The sequence below is a fragment of the Protomyctophum bolini genome (assembly GCF_963924005.1).
Source record: "Protomyctophum bolini genome assembly, chromosome: 6".
NCBI lineage: Eukaryota > Metazoa > Chordata > Actinopteri > Myctophiformes > Myctophidae > Protomyctophum > Protomyctophum bolini.
The window spans coordinates 23,514,742-23,534,058 of record NC_137867.1 but is presented as its reverse complement, the minus strand read 5'-3'; the positions used below and the strand labels follow the sequence as shown (position 1 = coordinate 23,534,058).

At 40.7% G+C, this 19,317-nt stretch overlaps 1 protein-coding gene across 2 annotated transcripts in view; it reads right to left on the bottom strand.

The window, feature by feature from the left end:
* The window catches only part of pcsk5b (proprotein convertase subtilisin/kexin type 5b), a 73,442-nt gene that overhangs the window by 5,650 nt on the left and 48,475 nt on the right, over positions 1-19,317 (bottom strand). For both annotated transcript variants that reach the window (XM_080766562.1, XM_080766563.1), the window contains exons 10-19: positions 17,479-17,582; positions 15,898-16,015; positions 10,513-10,701; positions 8,242-8,378; positions 7,982-8,116; positions 7,632-7,734; positions 5,234-5,427; positions 4,080-4,164; positions 1,495-1,598; positions 987-1,125 (exon numbers count right to left, since the gene is read on the bottom strand). In XM_080766562.1, the coding sequence (XP_080622688.1) occupies positions 987-1,125; positions 1,495-1,598; positions 4,080-4,164; positions 5,234-5,427; positions 7,632-7,734; positions 7,982-8,116; positions 8,242-8,378; positions 10,513-10,701; positions 15,898-16,015; positions 17,479-17,582 (1,308 nt within the window). The remainder of the gene's footprint in view (positions 1-986; positions 1,126-1,494; positions 1,599-4,079; positions 4,165-5,233; positions 5,428-7,631; positions 7,735-7,981; positions 8,117-8,241; positions 8,379-10,512; positions 10,702-15,897; positions 16,016-17,478; positions 17,583-19,317) is intronic.

Genomic DNA, 19,317 nt, shown 5'->3' with positions numbered 1-19,317 from the left:
CAGAAATTATTAATGTTACATCAGGAGCAATTTAGGGCAGACATTTTGAAACAAGAATTACTCAGTCATAATTGCCAGCTGCAGCAAGCTCTCGTTTATGAACATCTATAATCAGTTTGTGTGCCGCAGCCTCAGCTCACGGCTTCACGTTGCGGCATTCAGAGTATGCAGCCAATACGGCTTCACGTTGCGGCGTTCAGAGTATGCAGCCAATACGGCTTCACATTGCGGCGTTCAGAGTATGCAGCCAATACGGCTTCACATTGCGGTGTTCAGAGTATGCAGCCAATACGGCTTCACATTGCGGCGTTCAGAGTATGCAGCCAATACGGCTTCACGTTGCGGCGTTCAGAGTATGCAGCCAATACGGCTTCACGTTGCGGCGTTCAGAGTATGCAGCCAATACGGCTTCACGTTGCGGCGTTCAGAGTATGCAGCCAATACGGCTTCACATTGCGGCGTTCAGAGTATGCAGCCAATACGGCTTCACATTGCGGCGTTCAGAGTATGCAGCCAATACGGCTTCACATTGCGGCGTTCAGAGTATGCAGCCAATACGGCTTCACGTTGCGGCGTTCAGAGTATGCAGCCAATACGGCTTCACGTTGCGGCGTTCAGACTTCAGTTAACAAATGATGCTCAAAGGTCTCTCTGTGCTCAACTAAGAACTGGTGCCCTACCTCTGGCAGTTGAGGATGGTAGACAAAAGGCAATCCTGAGGAACAGTGATTGTGTGTTCTTAGTGACCTGGGAGTTTGAACAAATATTTTGATATATATATATGGTCCGGACGGCTGGTGTAGAACTAGGGCACCTAGTTCTACACTGTATGTATGTATGTATGTATGCATGTTATACAATTCTGTACGAGACATGGCCAAAGCATTTCCAGGGGTCCCCAGTGTGCCTGTGGGGCTGGGCATCTTGCAGTAGAGGACACTAATAAAAAGATCAATCAATCAATCAGGTACTGTAGGATGACTTACTTTGAGCATGACCTTAGCGCCTGTCCACTATCTGAGGTCTTCTCTGCCAGGTAGTAGCCAGCACTGCATGTTGTCACACACCTCCATTCCTCTAGCAGGTATCCCTCTGCACACTTGGTACATGCCTCTATCCCTGTACCTGTGACAAGATGCAAACAAGCTTACTTTGTCATCAGTGCAACTTAATTGATTTAATTGATTAATAAAAAAAAGATATATCAAATGTTTTATAGGAAATAAGTCACAGGTTGGTTTCAATAGTGAAAGTAGCTGATCTACAAGCTCGCATCACGTCATGCGGCACGTTGTGAGCTTGTAGATCAGCTATGTTATGCACAACACCATTGTGCGACAAATTATATAAGTAAGTAATGCACAGAAAAGAAACGGCTAAGAAAATAATGAATAGTTGCAACCCCCTACAACACTGAGTAGTACAGAGGAGAAAAGCAGGTGGGAGAATTATTCTGAATGGAAATGAATGCACATTTGAAGAAGTTCTGTATACCTGCACAGGTGGCACACGCCCGATGGCAGGGCTCACAGGTCCTTCTATGCCCATTGTAATAAGTTCCTGAGTCACATGTCATCTGACACTTGTTTCCTTGGAGACTGGACACAAACAATGCCATGCATACGGTTATGAGCCTTTCACACAGGACATTGTAACAATGATGCTCTATGAAGAGTGATACATCCTCTGGTGTGGCAGATCTACAAGCTCACAATGCAGTGCAATGTGAGCTTGTAGATTGGCTATTTTCAGCAAATAGATTTGGTGTAGAGGGAAAAAGGAGGGTGGCAAGTATAGAGGGTATGCGCATGACATCATCATCAAACCTGGAAGTTATGTAGGAACACCTACTGAGTGACAAAAAACAAAGCCCATACATCCGAACAAAAAACTTGAATTTGACTGCATTAAATGACGATAAACGTCATTAAACTCACTTTGTCATTCATTTTGCCATTCACTTTATGCAAGTGTAATATGTATACCCTCTATAGAGCCCAGGGGAATCACAGTCAATGAAATACATAGGGTTTACTCTGTAAGTGAAACTGTTGTCTCCGAATGAGGATTTCTTTTTTCAGCCCTTACAACTCCAGTGAAATAAAAAGCCAGAAATGCAAGGTAAAATAAATCACACCATTGTGAAGTGAGCGGTGCCTTTGGAGTGAAGCACAGTTGTTGACTTACTAGAATTTTCGACCTCTAGGTGTAACGGGGAGGGGGGAAAAGAACAAAAAAAATATTATTATGAATTATATTTGTATTATTATTATTATTTTTTTTAAGAAAAAAATAATAATAAGACAATCACACCCGTGTGAACAGAGTGATGCAACTCTGTGTGGGGGTCTCCGGAACTTCCAGACCCACAGGCGGAAATGGACTTTAATTACCGGTAATTTAATTAATGAAAGAACTGAAAAGAAAAAAGGAACTTGACAAATGACACTTTTAAGGGAGAACTATCATGCTGATATGTAGTAGTTTTTTCTCCGTTATTTACAGTAAATCTGGAAATTCCGGCCAAGTACAAGTTAATCACTAAGCTTTGAGATAATGCTAGAAAAACAACCCAACTCTAGCACCAATGATACTTACTTTTTGTGGGTGGTCAGGACACTGACTGGCCTTTCACTTGGTATTCAGGAATGTGACCATCCTGTGGTTTAATTTAAGGTATCTATGTTCTTATGCACTTAAAGTGCATTTATTTTAACTCATACACATTAAAATCCTTGGTGTACTATCCATCCATTTGTAAATTTGAGGGTGGACAAATGTAACCAAATGTAACTAAATGAAGCCTTAGGGGTCCATTTAGTTACCTTTGTACACTCTTAAATAAACACTCGTTTTTTTACAATGGCAAGCGAAGGGGCAAAAGTCCATTAGAGAGCAACGTTGGAGGTTATAAACCCAGTTCTAAGAAGTCAAAGTGAGGACAGGTTGGTCCCGACTCTGTGCTGAGTTGAAAACCAGCTGGGCTGTGTTAGCTAATGTTTCCCAGAAAGGGTCTGGTTTGGTCCACACTTCCTCCTCTCCTCCCCACCAACCATAAACGGTGTACTGAATTGGAGAGGGGAGACATTGTGTCTGAGTGCATGTGTGTATGTGCATCTGTCTTATTGTGGTCTCGTCGGCACTACTATTCACATGTGTCCCCCAGCTCCGTCTCTTGACTACGTGCTGGGTTCAGGACCACAATGTTTCCAAATTTTCACAAGTGCTTCCTTCATGACCTACTCTGGAACACTCTATCCCGTATCAGGTCAAGTGCGGTCACTGTGGTTTAAAGAGGTTTGCGTGGAAGTGGCCAGAAAATGATGTCAGTATAGATAACTGACTGGTTCAGATCAGGGGCTTTTAAAATACAGGTCAGAACTTCTTACAAGGCTAACCCAAACCCGCAAAGAGACGCACACTAGCTGAGTATAGCAAGACTCCTACTGCTTTGGACTCAACAGTTTTAAAACTTTTAGTCTAGGACCTGACTAAGACATATCTTATTCAGGTCCTCTACTACATTGAATTCCTACTGCTTTGACTGGCCTTTTGGGACTATAGCGTAATACCATGTCAGGATTTTCCTATATCCTTGATTCTGTTGCATTTGTTTTGATAGATAAGGCTCAAAATAATGCTCTCAGGTTAAGCCAAAACACATTCTGGTGGAAACCATACATTGTATTATTACAACTATATTTCAGCAACAGCTATTAGAAGGATGTTATACATTCATAGGTCAGCTGTCTGCCATGCATAGTGAATGGCAGTAAATGTTAAGTGCATGGATATCGATTGAATTCTACCTGCATTTTATTCATGTTATGATGTAAATACCATGTTTTGTTCTTGATTACTGTAAATCACTCTGGATTAATTCTGCTAAATGCCTAAATTGTACATGTTTATATGCGTCTGGAAATGGGATAATGGGTAGCTCATGCCAGTGGTTCTGGGACCCCCAAACTGATAGCTATAATGCAGTAGACTGCTTTGTGCCTGACACCCCCAGAATATAAGAGATATATGAGGACATGCCCAAAATAGTGATGCCAGGTCAAAAGTATTCAAGTTACCTCATCCCTGGTTTACATTCTGTGCAGACACTGGAGGTGGTGCACCTCCTGCAGTTCTCAGGGCATCTCCTGCACATGTTGGAATCTGGAAGACGGAAGGTCAGTCAGTCATACACAGTGACTAATACGAACCAGACGTCTGGTCACTTTCAAAATGAAAGAGGGGATGAAGGGAGCAGGGGAAAGGTGAGGGTAAAGGTGAAGGAGGAGGGAGAGAGAGGCGATGTGTGGCGGAGGAGATGAACAGGAGGCAGGGGAGGGGATGGGCAGAGCTGAGGTGGTCATTGATGTATTATACTGTAGAAGAGGGTATGTGTGAACATGTGAACATTTCAAAGGGTAGACTTGATACACCTTTGAGGCATTGCACATGGACCAGTGTTGTGTTCAGCAGGGCCATGAATTACAAAAAGGGTGAACCTATTTTCTTTATAGGCTAAAAGTCAACTCAGATCTTCACTATTTATCATACGACAAAGAATGTAGGGCTTCATTTGTTAAATCTATATGGATAGCAGTTTTACTTTTACGGTCACAGAACACACCAAGCATTTCCTCTTCTGTACAACATTCCATAAAAATGGTTTCCATGAATCATGACACACTGTATGTTGCATCAGCAAAGTCAGATCATGTTTCTACGAATTAGGGGGAAGGAGGGAGTCAAAAGATCTGTGACGAGTTTTTTTGTTGTGCGACAGCATCAGAACAAGTACAGTACAACAGAGCATACATTTTGGGAATTGAAACATTGCAGAGAAAAAAATCTTAGTGCTCTATTATTTTTGACATCCCAGAATCTGAAAATAGAAGATGCTTTCCACAAAGATATAGAACTCAACAAACAAGGTTTGTTTGTTTGTTTTGTTCGTCATGTTTATTTCGAATTGAAACAATTCTTTGCATTTTCTAATTACAAGGAAGAACTTAAAGAAAATTATTATTTCTTTACACAGTTAATGGAGATATTTCTGTGAAAAGCATTGGCAGTGAAAGAAGCAGTGTTTTCAATTAAAATTCAAATAGATTTATTTGGGTAGAAAGAATTACAGATTTTATGGTTAAAAATGTTCAGTAATTGGGACAAAAATCGTTTACTTGAAAAAGAGTGCAGAGGATTGTTAATATGGCTGGCATTAAACTCTGCAACCCACCATGCTCCAAGAAGAACCCATCTGCACAGCTGGCAACGCAGGTGTTGGAACCCTCGCTGAGGTGGTACCCCACCCTACAGGTGGTGCACTGGTCGCTGCGGCTACCAACACATGTCTCACATGACGACCAGCACTTCTTGCAGCGCTTCCTGTCGTCACGGAAAAACCCACTGGGACACTCAGACACACACATCCTAGAAAAGAGAAAGGAGGGAGGCACAGTAAGGAGGAGAGGAAAAAGTGGAATGAAAGAGTGTGTGACGGTGGACGGTGATGGCGAGGGAAAAAAGGAGTTTGACATTATGCTAGTAGTTCATATGGACTTGATGAACAGGGTGTACAGAACGTGTTAAAATTATGTTTTTCTGTGGCCACACCCACCAGTTCATTAAGTATTCCTGGTTTTCAGGTGGGTGGTGATCCACCTGGACTGAAGCCACACCCATAGCTGTTGTATGATAAAGGGAGAAGGGTGGTTAGGGTAGGGGATGATATTGTGACTATGTGACTATATCTGGTGTATTTTGATTGGGCCTTGGACTCAAAGGCTTTCAGCTTTCAGGAAGAAACTACAAATACACAAGGAAGATATTTCAATATACTAACCACACTTGGGGGTCTATTAGGGTAATGTTAACTCCATAGACACATGATAGATGATGTGAGCATCCACAGATTTTGGTAACCTGTTGAACGTGAGTGATGCGTTGAATGAATGAATGTCCTGTACATTGGGATGGATAATGATTGGATATCAGTTTCTATTATTAATCAAAGCACACGGGTGAAATTCACACTTAACTGCACTGCCAATTAAATACCATCTCAGGGCTCCGGAACAATACCATTTTGTACATATTCATATGGAAGTATAAATTTGGCTTTTTCTTATTGAATTGAATGAATAAATAAATAAAAAGTCCAATTAAAAAACAAGTGAAAGTTATTAGTGTCTTCAGAGGGTTGGTGGTAACTGAAGCACATGTATATGGTATGTCACGCCCAGACTTTCATCATGATCATGGCAGCAGTATTTTATTTGTTCTTACATACACATACATTGTTGCGTTTACAGCAGCTTTCAGCCTGCAGCGTCCAAGCATCAAATGGCCTTTCAACGCTGTGCGTTCTATGATGAAGCCAAGTGTGAAACCACTGAGTTGGATGAGTGTATTGGCTCAAATATAACTACATGTTTTTATTAGTACACTGCCATTGTCCATTTCCAGGCTTTTGTGAAGCTTACTTAATGCCTTGACACCAGTTCCACAACCTCCTCAGTGACAGTCAAAGATGCATCAGCATTCAGCACACAAATAAATAGTGCAGCGTAAAGCCTCCATTTAGTTATACTTTGCCACATAGATAATTGCAATCAGATGCAAAATGAGGGCAAATTGCACTCAGCTGCAAAATGTTATGGGTGTGTTCAGTGCTGCCATAACATTAGCGCAATGTCTTTTGTGAATTAGACATTAAGATGGGGCAGACTCTTCATTGTACCTTTTTATTTACTGTCAAATGTATTAATATATTTATTATATTATTTACCCCCCCCCCTATCTTATCCTGTAAGCTGTGACAATCCTTGAATAAATAATATAAAGATAGTAGGTGCAAGTGGCCGGAATCCCAAAATAATTTAATTAATGTGCTGGATTTTTGCAGTGTATACTTGTGCTTACAGGGAGAGAAAGTGTGCATGCCTGTAATTGTCTGTCTTATATGGGGAACAGGTGTCACATCTGTTGGATAACTTCACAGCCCTGCACTCATTAACACTTTTTCACACATTACAATGTTTCCACATATGGCATGCATGCAGCACATTAAGTCTACTTAGTTGCACACTGTTGGCAAAAAGCACCGACAAGAGCAGATCTACAAGCTCACAACAACGCGTTGCAGCACAACGTGTTGTGAGCTTGTAGATCGACTTTTTTCAATGTGCGACACCCACGGCACGTACAGATAAGCACCAACTATTCTTGACCCCCATTCCCTCCAGTTAGTCAAGGCCATCAAAGACATAAGGAGGGATGTAATTACCTGAACATTAAACAGCACTTCTGCTTCTCTAGCCCAACCCCTCCCAGCGTCATTCATCAATTGCTCCCAATGGAAGTGTTAAAGTGCAGCGCATGCATCTCTAAAGAGGACTAATGATAAGGCAGTGCCTGAGTTTCCCAGATTGCCTTAATGCACCTGCACAGCTCGTCTTTTATTAGACACACAACACAAAGGCAATTACAAGACTTTGATCCACACACACACACACACACACACACACACACACACACACACACACACACACACACACACACACTGGAAAACACAATGGTACCCGTTATCCTCAAAAAATGTCATGTTCAAAGAATTGAGAACATTGAAATCTGACCTGGTATTGTTCTTGAACTTGAGGAAATAATGGAGGCAATTGATGCAGTGATGGGGTCCAGGACCCTCGCAGCCATTTTCATTGCACTCCGAGTCACATGGGCCTAGAGATATGGAGATGATGATGAATCAACACAGGTAAAGTATAATCAACTAGTCTATAGACAGAAAGTATGTGCCATGGATGATGTCATGTTTCTGTAAAATGACAACATGCCATCTGAAACATCATAATGCCATAGCTAAGTTAAGTAGACAAAAGACACACAGATGCCAGATCCATAGACAGCCAGGTGCTACAGCAAATAGCTTTTGGCGTCAGCACCTGTTTGTCTGGTCTCAAATCCTCACCATTGTATTCCTCTGTGAACTCCTCGTCAGTGGGTGCCAGCAGGTCTGTGGAGCGGGGCTTGTCACTACGTAGAGGCGCAGAGTATGGATGCACAGACGTACCGTAAAGCACCAGAGACCACTCCTTCAGCTTCCCTTTACACAAAAAGGCATGAGGAAAATGCTGTTTGTTTGATGAATGCTGTTCCATATCCGAATAATCGCTAAGAAATTAATCGATAGTTGCAGCACTATTAATAGCTATTCCATAGAATCCATACCAGGTACTTTCTGGCTGCGGAGCTGAGATGGTGAGTCATGGATCTCTAGGATCCAGTCTCCGGCAGCCTTCTCTCCCCAGCAGTGGGTGGTCATGAACTCCCAGTTCTTAAAGCCTTCCATGGAATGGTCAAATAACCTAGACAACAGAACAAGCACGCACACCAAATGGAAAACATGCCCACGCAAAGTATGCCACTCAGGAGTCAAGTACTGAAAACTGTTACAATCAAAACCAAGCAAGCACGTGCAGTCGTGCAATTAATGTCAGTAACCTGGTTGCAGAAACAGAAAGTTGCAACAGGAGTTATTTAAGCCATTTTCCTTCACAGCACACACTCCATATCTCATATGATCAATTGTAACATCCACAAAAAAGATAACCAATCTTGGTCAAAAACGAAATTTTTCATTGAATTTTAAGAAAAGGCGTGAGACATCTAAGACCATAAAGTCTGAAGAAAAAACTAAACATTTAATTATTTCATGTTAATTTCAAATTAAGTCAATAATCTCATCACCACTGCCCTTCAATTTGGAAGGCAGTGTGGATTTAGAAATGAAGAAGAATTGCATTCTCTGTTCATAATATATGCTGGACGTACAACAGTTTTGTAATATTGTTGTTGTCAGGGAGAAACCTTGTATCTCCATATTTAAACTTTAAAAGGTGATATAGACAAGTTTCCAGTTTGTACACAGAAGTGAGTGAGTGTTTCCAAACAGACTCAAATCTAAATCTAGCTCCACCCCCCCCCCCCCCCGTAAGTCTATTGACCGAGCCAGGTCACTTCAGGATATGGGGTTGTTGTTGCTGCTGGGAGGGACGCAATGCATTTGCGCTCATATGGCTAAATATGGCATTCAATTCAATGAATTTCTATCGTACATCTTAGTTACAATGAAAATTAGTTGGCATGCTTTTTTTTTACGGGTAACTGTACCATAAGCGCAATATCACACAAGTCCCGTGGCGTGGTCGCAAATGAGGAAGTGGCGCCGGAGGCAGAGGCTCACTCTGCTGTCAACATATTAATTCTATTTTATTTGTCAGTGGCGGTGCATATAAAATATATATTGCCCCTCAAATGCCCCAGCCACCACAGCATTCATGTGAACTACTTTGTCCACGGTTATTCATTGTAATGATCAAAATCGCTGATTCGCTATGATGATGATCTGTCATCCTCTCGCGGACCGCAACCACTGTAGATTAGAATCCACACTTCAACCCGCCAGGCAGGCTCAAGACAGCCGCACCGACAGAGCCATGGTGATCCGGTGGTGGTGACTGGTGATTCACTATAGCGACTTCCACCATTTCAACAAATAACCACATACAACCCACTTCACAATATTGATGTAACCAGGCGATTTGGTGGGGGTCTGATCATGCAACGTAATCTCATCTCGGAGTCGGAATGACTCGGATCCCCCTCCTCTCCTCTCCTACTGCCTGGCCGCTGCTCGGCGAGCGTGGTCAGTGCCCAAACCACGCTCGCCGACCGGCATCAACCCGAGGAACATGCACCGTTAGGCTGCTGCCTGCTGCTGCCACCAAGACAATGAAGCGGTACATAGCGATTCTCATAATTTCAATAAAAAAAATCATGAACATACTATTTCATATGAAGAATGTAGGTAAAACTAAGGGGAAATATAAATTGCATTGCGTAATTTGCGTATTCATTATAAAACTGTGCTGGGGAGTGGGACTGGGGCTTTGTAGACACCCTCGCTGTGATTGGCTACAACTCCGCCTCACCCCCCCACTAACCCCTCCTCCCCCTCACACCCCGACGTCCCTTAGCTATAAACACCTAGAAATCAAAACATCCCAGAGGCTGCCAACGGTAGTGTCTGCCTGCAGACACTGTATCATCATACAGGGGATGCTAGAGGGAAAAACTATAGATATATATATATATATATTTAAAATTGTGGCTTAAAACTTGTCTATATCACCTTTAATGTTTTTCTGTAAATTAATACCCTACTACTTCTTCGTACAAGAGTGTCACACAAAAGTAGCGAAAATAGCCTATCTTTGGAAGTGATATATTTTTTTATATGTTTTTAATAAATATTTAACCAATGAAAAGGTATCAACAGATTGTGACAAAAATGTAGTCACCATTGAATCCAATGTAGTTATTTAATAACTACATTGGATTCAATGGAACACAGATTATCGTTTCCATTTCCAGATAAAGTGACTGCTTTGGACAAACAAGCGATGATACAGCACAAGGAGATTAGGTCTCATGTCTTACCTGTTGGCAAGTAGCTGAGACTTGGTCCCTGAGGGGGAAGTGAGGTTTATAGACAGGTCCCCTCGACGGGGGTGTGTGATTGTAATGCGTACAACCACATGCTCCAGGTAGATCACGTGGTGGTTGGAGTTGTCAGTGCAGCCTGTCGCCTTGTACACAGTACGCACTACATGCTCCGGTCGGATAGTTCTGAAACATAAGATACCAACCAATACGTTGGCAAACGTCATTATTATACTTTAAAATCCAGTGTTACCTTTTAGGATTTACTTTGTCTAAGCGCACTTAAAAGTAAAAATCAATCCTAGCGTCCCTGTTCTTGGGGGAAAAAGAATGCGTCGCATCACATTGTGAGCTTGTAGATGTGCTATTTTTGGCAAAGAGATTGTGCAGGTCCATATTAGACAATATTTCAAAGTATTCCTGACTTTTCAAATGCGTAAATAAGCAAATTATTTATGCACTGTGTGGAAAGAAGTGTTATTTTCAGTTGATGGAAAGAAAGCATCATCCAAGTCATCCAAGCCATTAATATGGGGGAAAAAATAAAACAATTTTCAGAACATTTGAAGTGTGCACTGGAGAGTTTAAAGTTATTAAACTATTCTTCAAAATATTCTATAGAGCACAAAAACATCAGCATGTTAACATTGTATTGTGACAATGACAGTATACAAAGGGGGGATCTCGCCAAATTGTTTATCTGAACTCTATTCAGATGCTTAGTTCAGTTCAGCAGAAACACGAGCCGGATAAGAGGAACAGTGTTTTGTACAGTATGTAGGAACGGTATTTGTTCTGTCTGCTATACATACAACTAACAGCAGCACATGGTCCAATAGCCAATACAAATATCTGTTCTATGACACATGAATAACAGACTAAAACAGCTGTGGTATGATGTCATACACGAGCCATAGAATTACCAAACGAAACACCAACGGTCTGGTCCAGTACACAAAGCAGTGAATGTCATCGTGCCAGAATTGGGCTTAGGAGAATAGAAGAGTCATAAGTTATTATTCTACAGCAGTACAACATGAGGCTTGCCAGTGCCTGGGTCAAATCAACATGTCTACAACACTGGATCAGAGACAGGTTCTGTTGCTGGAAACTATAACCTAGCTGGCAGAAATGCACAAAGGAATCACTGTGAGTTAATTCCTCTGTCTCTGTGATAGTAATGTCTTGCCTTGTTTAGTCTTGTATTGGAAACCAGCCTATTGGAATCACTGTCGTCAGGGTGGCATTGATATTTTAACCTCTTAAACCCAATAGTGTATCATTTATTGTAGGTCAAGTAGCGACAATAGCCGGTCTACAATCTCACAACACGTCAAGTTGCACGTGCAGCGTGTTTTGATCTGAAACATGTTAACAAACTGAGAATAGGGACACTAGGGTTCATGTGGTTAAAAAAGAACTTAACTGATACAACACAGATGTAAATTAATATAATCCAATAAATCTACAAGGAAAAAGAGGTTCATTTTCTCCTGAAGACATTTCTTGGAATGCATTTCTTAAACTTGGCTCAAGGATTAAATGTAATTAAGAGGGTCCTTCGACAGCTGAAACTTGTTACTTTCCATAAAAGTCATGACGGGTCTCTCTACACCCCAAAAGAGATTACAGAAATTACAAAATGTCTATATAAATGCACTCGAAATATTTTGCAGGATTTTATTGTCATATTGTTTTCTCTAGTTTAATGTGCCAACTTTGAACTTTAACCAAGCTGAAATGATGTCATCATCTTCCTGATTATTTATCAGTGAAATATGCCATTAATATCGTTAACCATTTACAGTATACTATAGCCCTACACAGTATATACTTAGTGTTAATATCGTTAACCATTTACAGTATACTATAGCCCTACACAGTATATACTTAGTGTTAATATCGTTAACCATTTACAGTATACTATAGCCCTACACAGTAAATACTTTGTTGACCAGGTCCCCCAGGGGTATATCCTTGGTCCCATCCTTTTTTCCTCTACATCAAATCTCTACTCTGAAAATAGACGATCTACAAGCTCAAAGCGCATTGCATCGCGAGCTAGTAGACCTGTTGTTTTCACCAAATGTTCACCGAAAAATGTTAGGCTTCTTGCAGGCCTTTTCTTCTGATAGCAACAATGTCATAGAAGGTTAAATCCCTGTTAAGATCTCTTTTTCCAAGGATAGAACAGGCTAGAGAAGCCATGAGCACATCGAATTACAGACAATGAGACAAAGCAATCCAAAAGGACCCTCCTTGTCCTTGCTCCAGGCTGGCCTGAATCCATCTCATCATCCAACAGTAGTCGATTACTGATTGGAAGGCTGTCAGTGATGAGGATAGCTGGGGATACCAAGGGCTGACTTCATGGCATTGGCACCTCTACACATCTAAAACAACAATGTCCATAAGTAGTAATGCCAGAGAAGTATCTAGCACTAAACCCTATATACTGTGTTGACCGGTGTCCCTCAGGGGTCTATACTTGGTTACCTTTTTTCCCTCTACACCAAATCTCTTGACCGAAAACAAGCTCACAATGTGCCACAAAGAGCTTGTAGATTTATAAAAACAGAGTAAAGAAAACACTGGTATTACCGAATACACGTTTACTGTGCAGTCTTTTCAGTTCAAGCATTGCTACAAGACGTCTTGTTTCCTGAGGTCCAATAATACTAGAGGAGGGTAGCAAAGTCGTTCCCTTGTTTTCCATAACATTAATTTACCAGATTAGCCCTCGTGAGATCTACTTTTCTTCTCCAAACCACTCAGTTCATCTCCTTTCTTTGCGGTAGTTAATAATTGGCTCAAGAACCAATAGCAAATGTAAATATTTAATATGAAATCATTGAAAACAGAGAAACAGGCCGTAGTGATATTTTACTCTTGCATAAGCCATGGAATGAAAAGAGCGAGAGAAAAGAAAGAAAAAAAAACTAAAAGAAATGCCTCTTCCAAAAGTAGTCTATTACTGATTGGATGGATGACAGCAGTAATGGTTGGGGAGAACAGGACTGACATCACATCTCTGGCTTCTCAACAACAACACAGATATGGAAACCAAACGCATAGAACTGACCAGAGCAGATGCAGGGCCAATTAGGACATGTCTGATCGCACACAGATCAGCCAGTTTTCCCCGCGTGTGCTCCAAGGGGAGTGAAGCGAACGATTGCAGACAGACATTACCAAACGCCCTCTGAGGGGCCAGCCAGAGGGTGTGTGGGAATGCGGCAAATCTGCGGCGGCTGTGGTTATGTAGCAAGCTAAAGGTGCAATAACAGAGGACACAGACATACGCACATGTACTGTACCGTAGGTTCACATATGCACACAGACACGTGCACAAGTCTTAGCTTCAAAAAATTAATTAAATAGCCGATCTACAAGCATCACAATGTGATGTGGAGTGAACTTGTAGATCTTCCATTTGAAGGATAATATTAATAGTACATTTTCACAAATGTTTCTTTTATGACATGCCGTAAATAGGGATGCCAGGTTGTAAGTGGTTAATCAACGGCAAACCAAAAACTTTTAAGGCTCATTTATGTACATGCACATAAGATACATGTACTCTACCACAGGTTCAATGTCAGAACAATTCACAGACTAAACCCTTGGGATAATTCATACTTTGATAGAGATGCTTTATTTGATAGAGATGCAGATTAACATGGCCTTTTTGCAGTGTGAATTTGTTTACCTTGTTCTTGTTAATAAAATACAGTATAGTTTACAGTCGTCCACTTTACAAACAGCTTAACAATATCTGTCACATAAGGCACGATGCTTTGACCAAACCATGACACATAGCAAGTGAAGATATAAAAACACTCGTATGATTCTTTGACTATAAGACATAACCTCTACAACCCATCAGTAATCGATATTTATTCAATAATATATCACATTCTTATTTGCTGCCCACTGAAATCTGTTCACATGAATATTAAAATTACCATAAAACTGTTGCTTTGCTTTTTGCCACTGCAGCAGCTCAATAAATCTCTTAAAGGACAACTTTAGTTTTTTTCAACCGAGGTTGTTATTAGAGAAACTAAAAGATGAGTGTTAATTTTCTTTCATTTGCTGCTTTCTTTCGTTTTAGGGATTTTAGCAGTTTTTGACAATATGTATTTTTTTTTACAATTTTTTATGGCGATTTATTTTTTTAATTATTTACTATAGTCCTCCTAGACCCCAAGAAATTACATCTGGCCACAAAAGATCACAGGATTTATTGAATGTGACAAACTGACATATTGAGCCTATACACACAGTATAAGCCTTCCCCCAGTAGGCCACCTTTACATTCAGTAAATCCTGTGATCTTCCGTGGCCAGATGTAATTTCCTGGGATCTAGTAGGACTATAGTAAATACTACAAAAATAAATCACCATAAAATGTTGTACAAATTTAGCCCCATGTTCAAATGCCCCCGCCCCCCTGTCAAAAAGAGCTAAAATCTCTAAAATTAAAGAAAGAAGCAAATGAAAACAACCTAAAACATGAACCTTGGTTGAAAAAAACTCCAAATCAAATCAAATTTATTTATATAGCACATTTAAAAACAACTCTCATTGTACCAAAGTGCTTCACAAATACAATACAATACAATATAATAAATAAAAAACTAAAGTTGTCCTTTAAATTAGCTGTGCTTTAAGACCAGGGGGGCAGTCAGACAGATATTTCGTGAAGCCACTAAGGAAATCGGGACTTCCTGAAAGTTCATATAATGGCCTGTTGTGGCGCCGTCATTGAGCCCAAAAAAACCCATAGCTCCATAGAGGCCCATGTATTTGGGCCCAACTTCACCTAGACTGTATTACCTTAATAAACATGGTCATGAATACTTTCTGCTTCCATTCACTAGTTTAAAGTCTCATTTCTCATGTCATAATATTCTTTTTGGAAAATGATGGTCCCATTTATTTAAAAAATGACCATAAAGGGCCCAAACGGAGCCAGCCAATGGCCAGCTGGGCCCAAACGGATCTAGAAATATGGCGACTTACAGTGCAAGGAATTACAGGCTTCATTTTACGTCCATGTTAGACCCGGGGAACGCTTTGTCCATATTTTTTACAGTCTATGTTTAAGACCAAATAAACCTGGCGCTCTCTTGATTTTATTTGTGGCCTAAACTAAGTCTTCTGTGTTTTTACACACACAATAATCAATCAATGTGATTGCCAAAATCAATCTGAATCAATGTGATTGTCAAAATCAATCTGAATCAATGTGATTGTCAAAATCAATCTGAATCAATGTGATTGTCAAACCAATAGTGTGACACAAGTGCGTCAAGAAAAGGTGTGTGTGTGTGTGTGTGTGTGTGTGTGTGTGTCATGTGTGCATATGCGTGAGTCTACCTGATCTGTCGGTCTGCACTCTCCACACAAACATGCTGGGCAGGAACTTGCTTCCATTGCTCTGCCTCCCTCACCATTGCCTCGGCATCCATCAGGCCAAAGCCATACAGGTGGCTGACTATTAAACACAAAGAGCTGTCAGTCACAAAGCATAGAGCTTTCCTCTGGAGTGCCGCCAACATTGGTTAAAAAAAAAAAATCAGCATAGTGAAGAAATTGTTCAAGACTTTTCTCTTCTTGCTTCATATTCAAGATAAGAATTGTTTGCAGTGATTGCAGCATATCAGAAATCCCCAAAGAGACAGAGTATTTCTAACGACATAACCGAATAAAGAGCCCTTGATAAGACTTTAATTTCTTTTTATTTGTATTAATCAATGCAGTCAGGAGGTAAATGTGCACAGTGGGAACATGTATCCCAAAATTGCATCCCCCAAACTCCAAAACTATTCCTAGTGTGCAAAGTCATAACTTCCTACCCAAACGCAGAGGGTTATTTAACCCATTTTGACCTGGGAACAATTCTACAATTCTGAAACACCTCATGTTTCTATATCAGTGGTTCTCAAAAAATGTCATGTCAAAGACCCCCAGAATTATATGTTATTAGCCTACGACACCCATCTGAAAATATGTTGTTCCAGGGACCCCCCAGAAGAAAGATTTTAGTTAAAAACGTTCGCTCTGAAAGAATATATATTCAAAGATTTGTGCCACATTTTCAGGATCTTAAAAAAATAGCAGATCTACAAGCTCATAGCGCGGCACAGAGTGCCACACTATGAGCTTGTAGATCTGCTATTTTTAAATAGCTAAAGCATAACATAATGCTTGAAACACCAAAAAGGGTTCCCGCCCAATAGGGGTTAATCCATTAAATCATAGCGCCCATCATAATGCGACTAGCGACGGGACCGCGGTGGCCCGTCTAACACAATCTTTTCTTAGAATTGGACGGAATGATTTACATCAAGAGTTATTCAAGTTTTAAGATTTTTGATCTCGTCGAGGGGGGAACATTTACGATGATGTCCCACAGGAAAATAACATTGAATGTTGCGCAACAGACGCTCCCAGCCTGTGGAGCGATGCGATTGGTTTTGATATCAATAATCTCCGTCCTTTTGATCAATCTCCGTCCTGAGCGCTGGGCGTTACTAATTGATTGAACAGAGAACTCCGCCCTTGACGCTCAGGGTGTTAATGTATGCAAAACAAGGGCACATTCTTTGAGGGGCACTAGCACCTCCTATGTCCAGCTTTGAGGCTTTGTGTAAACACAAACATTGTCTTAACAAAAACATTGAAGACGAAGGTGAGGATGTAAATTGTGATTGGCCGGAATGAGATGTATGATGATACATGAGCTCCCCTCACTTCACACAGGTGTGATTTTTATTTTATATTTTGATTGAGAAACAAACCTCATCACATAGCTGGCAGCAAGTAATGAGCTAGATTATGTGATCTAGCCAGAAACATGGAGATATGATTGTACTGTAAACCAAAATGGGGGCTGTGGTAAAAGCACTATATACACAGCAAAATCTTGAGTGTCAAATCAAGTCAAAAAACACTTACCATTGTAACCAGCCGCATTGGTCTTCCAGTCAGGGGCGTTGAGATGTCCTGCTCTTGAGGTCTTCACGATAATATGTTGCACATCCCTCCATGACAGCAGAGGACTGGTGGAAGTGAAAACAAAATAACAAACTGATATTATAATATTCCTAAGTCAGAGGAGTAAAAATAACAGAACAACAACTTTTACAAAATCATTTGGATATTCACACATTGATGTCATTGGAAGGGGGCAAAAGAAATGAAAGGCAGATGAGGAGATTTTAAAAGATTACTTACTAAATCAATGTAATATAGATGGATGATCAGTAAGACAGAAAATCACAGACAGGAATAGAAGGGTCACAGAGATGCCTAGCTACCAACCTCTTTCCCTCCCTACCTCCCTCCATCCATCCATGCATGCCCACTTTTTTCTCAGATCTCACGTGAGATCCATTACAAGATGGCAGCCATGTGTCTCAACCCCTTTGATGTCCAAACGCTACATTAAAAAAGAAAAACCATGAAGTGGGTCACCAAGTTTCCTGGGAATCCCTTCTATCTCATATGCCAACCAGATGCTCAGTTCCCTCCCCTCGTGGCGCTGCCTCGCCCTCCTAGAGGACCGAATTCCACGGTCTGAATTGACATTCTGAGTGTTTCTGTGTAGCTTGTAACTTTAATGTGCGTACACCATTGCAGCTGTTTTAACATTAAAACTTTACGCCACACAGCAGGATTTCACAATTTGTTAAAGGTTATTTGAAGGCCTGATTTGGTGGTGTACTAAACTGAAGAGATTAACAGGACAGAGCACAGAGAGAGAGATAGAGATCGGGGGCACAGCACAGAATGTGATTTGAACACTCAACCAGCCACCAGGATGATGGGCCATCAAAAGAGGTTCTTTCTTGGCTTCCTTCCCTCCCGTATTTCATGAGAGAGGATAACATCTGACAGCAGTTAAGCTAACAGTGAATTATCACAGCACTAAGAGCTTGAATAAGAGCTCATCTTTTCACATTAAGCTGTCTATCAGTCCTTGACTTTGACAGAACACAGTCAAATGGATCAACAAACTGCCAATTATGCTTTTGGTGGTCATCAAGATTTAACCCGGGTGCTTTTTACTGATATCAGAAATGTGAGCATGACAAACAAAAATAATTCCCTTCCTCTGATGCCAGATATGTTACAGCTCACTTTGACTGAAACAGGTTGCTATGTGAGAGACAGAAATAAAAAGTCAACATAATTCAAACATTGTTATTTTATTACAAAATAGATGTAGAAGAAAAAAGTACTATGAAAAGCAGGAATAATTAAGCATCAGATCAATATTAAATAGGCTTAGCGTTCCCCCAGTAATTATGGTTCCATAAATGTTTCATGGTCATTAATTAAAAGTGGCTTTGGCGTCATTATCTAGGCCACAACAGACTTTCTATAAACAAGCCAATGCTAATTAATGGATGTAAAAAAACATGTTGGGTAAAAAAACCATAGTCAAACATATCTCAACATCTCATCTGTATTTTTTATTTCTGTGCTCCTCCCAAGTTTGAAAGTGGATGAAATGCACTACAGACAGATAGGAGGGGATGGGAAAAGAGGGAGGAGAAGGAAAAAATAGGACAGAAGGGCAAAGACACTGCACGGTAAAATCCTGAGTGTTCATTGAAACAGACAAAGAAAGAAAAACAGGTGTGTTTCCTCTGGAGACTGCCCTTGGTTGAGGCAGTGGGTGCTCAGCTTTGAAAATAACTTCACTCAGAAACAAACTAAATGGAAAAAGCGGCACTCCAACATAAAAGATGTAAGGCTGGTTCAGATGCAATTTCTCATGTTTATTTGTGA